This window comes from Microtus oregoni, unplaced genomic scaffold, assembly GCF_018167655.1.
Source record: "Microtus oregoni isolate MIOR12 unplaced genomic scaffold, Mior012 000003F_ref0000135, whole genome shotgun sequence".
In the NCBI taxonomy this organism is placed as follows: domain Eukaryota; kingdom Metazoa; phylum Chordata; class Mammalia; order Rodentia; family Cricetidae; genus Microtus; species Microtus oregoni.
In genome coordinates this window covers 71,735,930-71,740,913 of record NW_024543062.1, presented here as the reverse complement: position 1 = coordinate 71,740,913, position 4,984 = coordinate 71,735,930, and the positions used below count along the sequence as shown (strand labels likewise).

At 36.6% G+C, this 4,984-nt stretch overlaps 1 protein-coding gene across 1 annotated transcript; it reads left to right on the top strand.

Annotated features, from left to right (window-relative positions):
* Window positions 1-3,718: 3,718 nt before the first annotated feature.
* Window positions 3,719-4,278, top strand: LOC121446561 (14 kDa phosphohistidine phosphatase-like). Its single transcript, XM_041649246.1, has one exon. The coding sequence runs from the start codon at window positions 3,723-3,725 to the stop codon at window positions 4,095-4,097; it is 375 nt and encodes a 124-aa protein (XP_041505180.1). The 5' UTR covers window positions 3,719-3,722; the 3' UTR covers window positions 4,098-4,278.
* Window positions 4,279-4,984: the final 706 nt, after the last annotated feature.

The window sequence follows — 4,984 nt, the reverse complement described above, 5'->3', positions numbered from 1 at the left end:
GTTTGAGGCTACCCTGGTCTACAGAGCAAGTTCCACAGCAGCTAGGACTGTTCCACAGAGAAACCCTGTCTTAAAAGCAAAAACAACAACAAAACCAAAACCAAAAACAAACAAACAACAACAACAAAAACAAAACAAAACAACAACAACAACAAGAACTATGGCCACACTGGAGAAAATTTTAAAGTTTAATGGAACAAGACATTATTTTCTTTAAGGATTTGCTTTTTAATTTTTTAAATTTATTTTTCTAAGCATCATATAAAATATTCTGCTATCAATGTTCCATATAATCCAGAATATGAATATATTTCAAAAATAGTACACACAATTTGAGAGTCATTGCTGCATTTTAAAACATAATAGGCTAGATAAAACACAGATTTGAAAGCAAAACATTTAATCAGATGTGATTAATAATTTTCCTTAAACATCATTTATACTTTATTGTATTGCTCTATTAATGAATTATCAATCATTAGGGAAGAATTACTTAATTTAAGTATATAAACATTCATCTATCTTTGGCGTTCTTAGACACTAATTCTCTCTCTTTCCCTCTTTTCCTATCTTCCCCCCCACACACATACACACACACACACACACACACACACACACACACACAAACACCAAAGAGAAAAATGAAAGAAAACCACACATGTAATCCCTTTCAATTACTCTGCTCCTTGTGATAGAGGAACTTTAAAGAAATACAAAAATAAGTACAATTTCCTTGGCAACCAAAGTCTATAGAACATAGACTACAATGAAACATAAAATAGTTTTCATTGTCTGTGGCAATGGTAGTAAATGTCTAAATAAGGAGGAAAGAACAGTAGTCAATTTTATTACCTATTCAAGTCAGCATAGTACTAACACACCAGGACAAAAGCAAATGCAATTTTCCTTTTCCTAGTGAGTAGTAAATATACACTAAGAAATATAAATGTCACATTGGTTCAAAACAATTATGAATATACATATTTTATTTGTGTAATATTAACAATGTATGAGTTATTTTTCACCTCAAAAATTAATGCTCTGCAAATTTAATGAAAAACATCTTGTTTCACAATTACCCAGATTTAAAACAAAAAACTAATTTGACAAATGGTTTAGAAAAATGGACTGAGGAAGTGTTACTTTGATGTGATTTACAAATGTTAATAATATCAATGTGTGAAGTATAAATGAATTGTTTTATCTTAAAAATATTTGGCAACAATTTCCAGCATCTCTCATGCTGGATATTTATGCTGCGGCCTTGCGTGTAAACTCTTTGCATGCTTTGTGGCCATTAATTGTAGATGCAATACATTTGGTTGTTAGATAAAAATTTGAGAATTAAATAATATAGAAACCCTTCTACAATATTTCACACTTATTTTGAATGTCAGATATGACTGAAGGTATTTTCTAATGGATCAATCACACAGATAATTGAAATTACAAATTAAAACAGAAATTCCTTGTTAATAATCTAGAAAATGAATAATACAAATTCTAAATATTAAATCATATGTAATAGCAGATTGTGCTGTTAAACAAACATATTGATAACAGATGATTGCATAGTTATTGTCCTTAAACCAATAATAATGCTGCTTCATCATATTATAAAATTAATATCTTAGATTTAATCTTTCTGTTTCTCAAGTTAAGAAATTATTAATAAGTATTATTAACATTCAGTTTACATTTATTTTTAAATTAAGAAAATCATTATTAACAATTAAATGTCATTCATATGCCCTATATTTAATATTATTATGGCTGAAATATTTATTCTCATTCTATGGCAAAACACTTAAGCAAAGGAATGTAGAGAAGGAATTATTTATCTTCAGCGAGTCTTCTGTGCCAATGAGTTCAATTCTATCCCCCATTTTCTATTTAATTAACTTCAGTTTATCTGACTTTATGTAGAGGTTTTGATTGAGTTGAACATGAGGTTTGTGCAGGGTGGATATATTTGCCTTCTTCTACATTCAGATACTCATTTTGATTAATACCAGTTGTTGAAGAGGCCATATTTTTTCTTTGTATTTTTTCTGTCTTCTTTATAAAAGCTCAGATGTCCAAAGGTTTGTAGATTTATGTTTTTTATTACTATAAACCTGTAGTACAAATTGAAACATTAAAGCTGTTATTTTTAGCATATTTTCATTGTTTGGGATTGTTTTGGCTATGCTGGAATTTTTGTTTTTTCCATATAAAGTTGAGAATTGTCAGTTTAAGTTCTGTGAAAAAGTTTTTTTTTTTTTAATTTTGATAGGGATTTCAAGGAATGCGCAAGTTGCATTAAGCAGGCACTAAGATTAACAATGAATAAATGGAACCTGATTAAACTGAAAAGCTTCTGTAAGGCAAAAGACACTGACACTACTTTTGGGAAAAAGTAGCAGCCTACAGAATGGGAAAAGTCTTTCATGAACTCCATATTTGATAGGGGCCCATGGTCAATGTACATAAGAAATCAAGAAACTAGATATCACAACCATATAATCCAGCTAAAAACTGTGTGCAGATATAAACAGATAATTTTCAGTAGAGGAGACTCAAATGGTTGAAAAACACTTAAAGAAATATCCAACATCCTTAGTGATCAGAGAAATACAAATCAACAATATTCTAAGATTTCATCTTACACCTATCACAGTAGCTAAGATCAATAACACAAATGACAGTTTACACTGTTAAGGATGTAGAATAAAGAGCAACACACATCAATTCCTGAGGAAATACAACTTGCACAGTCACTATGGAAATCAATATGGTGCTTCCTTAGAAAGCTGGATATCAATCTACCTCAAGATCCAGCTATACTACTCTGGAGCATATGCCCAAAGATGCTTCATCCTACCTCAGGGAAACTTTCTGAACCATGTTCTTTGATCCTTTATGTAACACAAACAATAAAAACCTAAAGATCAGAAAAGCAAAGCATCCAGTAATTGCCTCTTACTTCTACCTCCATCCAAAAATGGCGATCCTGCCTCCATGAATTCTCAGAATGAGACTGGGCATGAGACCTGTCTCCTCCCATTATATTATTCTCTAGTACTGGGACTAAAGGTATGCACCACCACTGCCCAGCCTCTATGGCTAACTGGTGTGGCTGATGGCATTAAAGTGTGTGCAACCACTGCCTGGCTTGTATGGCTAACTAGTGTGGCTGCTTTGCACTGACCTTTAGGCAAGCTTTATTTATTAAGACACAAATGATGTCACTATATTCTTTAAAATACAAAGAACCGGAAACAACCTAAATCTCCATCATAGAAGACTGGATTTTTTTTTTTAAAAGTGATATATTTACACAATGGGTATTTGCTTTACTCTTTTAAAAAATCCCATCATGAGAAACAGCCCAGAGCTCCCACCTTCGCCTGTGTCTTAGCACCTGCCCCATGCCGCCCTTGCAACACTTGCTGCTGCACCACCTGCCGCCCTCCCCAGGGGCTCCACATTCCTTACTGCGGCAGGCTGATTGCAGCTCCTTTAACTGCAACTCAAGATCTCAAAGCTGCAAAGAACTGGGTTGCAATTGGCTAGTCGGTGCCTCAGAACAGAAGTACAACTGTCTGAGCCGACCTAGGCCTTAGCGTGAGGGAGGCGGGCCCTTTGGCAGCCCCGGCCAATCCCGTGAGGGGATGTTTCCAGAGGCCCAGAGCGGCTGGGAAAGGGGTTCTGGGGTCCTGAGGCCAAGCGCTCCAGGGAACATGGCGGCGGACCTCGCTCAGATTCCTGATGTGGACATCGACTCAGATGGCGTCTTCAAGTACGTGCTGCTTCGAGTCCACTTAGCATCGCCCTCCGAGGATCCGACGAAGGAGTGCAAGGAAATCGTGCGTGGATACAAATGGGCAGAGTACCACGCGGATATTTATGACAAAGTGTCAGGCGAGCTGCAAAAGAATAGCTTTGATTGTGAGTGCCTAGGCGGCGGACGCATCTCCCATCAAAGCCAGGACAGGAAGCTACACGCGTATGGCTACTCTATGGGTTATGGTCGTGCCCAGCACTCGGTTTCAACTGAGAAGATCAAAGCCAAGTATCCTGATTATGAGGTCACCTGGGCTGATGATGGCTACTGAGGCCCTGCTCCCCAGCAACTAAGTCAGGACTCTGCTCTGGCTGTGTCGTCTCTTGAAGGACTGGCCCCGTGCTTTCCTTTTGTACTTTTGGCAACATGCCACCTGCCAGGCCTCGGAAGCCAGAACAGTCTGGTCCATAGGAATTAAAAGCTTTGATAAGCCTGCTAAAAAAAAAAAAAAATCCCATCATTAAATTTGCAGAAAAATTGATGAAACTAGAAAAATAATCCCGAGTGAGGTAACACTGACATATATATATATATATATATATATATATATATAGTTTACATTCAGTTATATGTGGATTTTAATTATTAAATAAAATAGAACCAATCTGTAGTCTGTTGGTACAGAAAGAGGAAGGACTCGGGACAGCAAAACAAATAGATATCCCAGAGAAGGAGAAATAGAATAGACTTGTGAGTTGTCTGTGGGTGATGGGATATAAACGGTGGAGAGGAGGAGGGGAGGCAGGGCTTAGAAGGGAATATTGGGAAAGACATCTGAAAATGAGGAGCATTTGAAGGATGCTGTGGAAATCTAGTGCAGTGGAAACTTCCTAAAACATATAAAGGTGTTCCTGTTGATGTTTCCAAATAACTGGGGAGATAGAGTATCTGCTGTCCATCTTTCTTGTTACCAAAGGAGACTTTCAGTGCTAGGACAGATTTGCATTCAGTTGATGGCCAATGGGGTCCTATGGAAATGTCAAACAACCCATGCTGTTGCCAAGACCATGATTTGCTTGCTTTCTGCAAACTGACATCAGGGAGCAATACCAACACAAATCATTGAATATGAAAAAATCAAACTGCTTGGGTGACCAAGAATCACATACTAGATACATCAGAGACCAAGGTAAAACCAAATACTACTGGTTTTTAAGA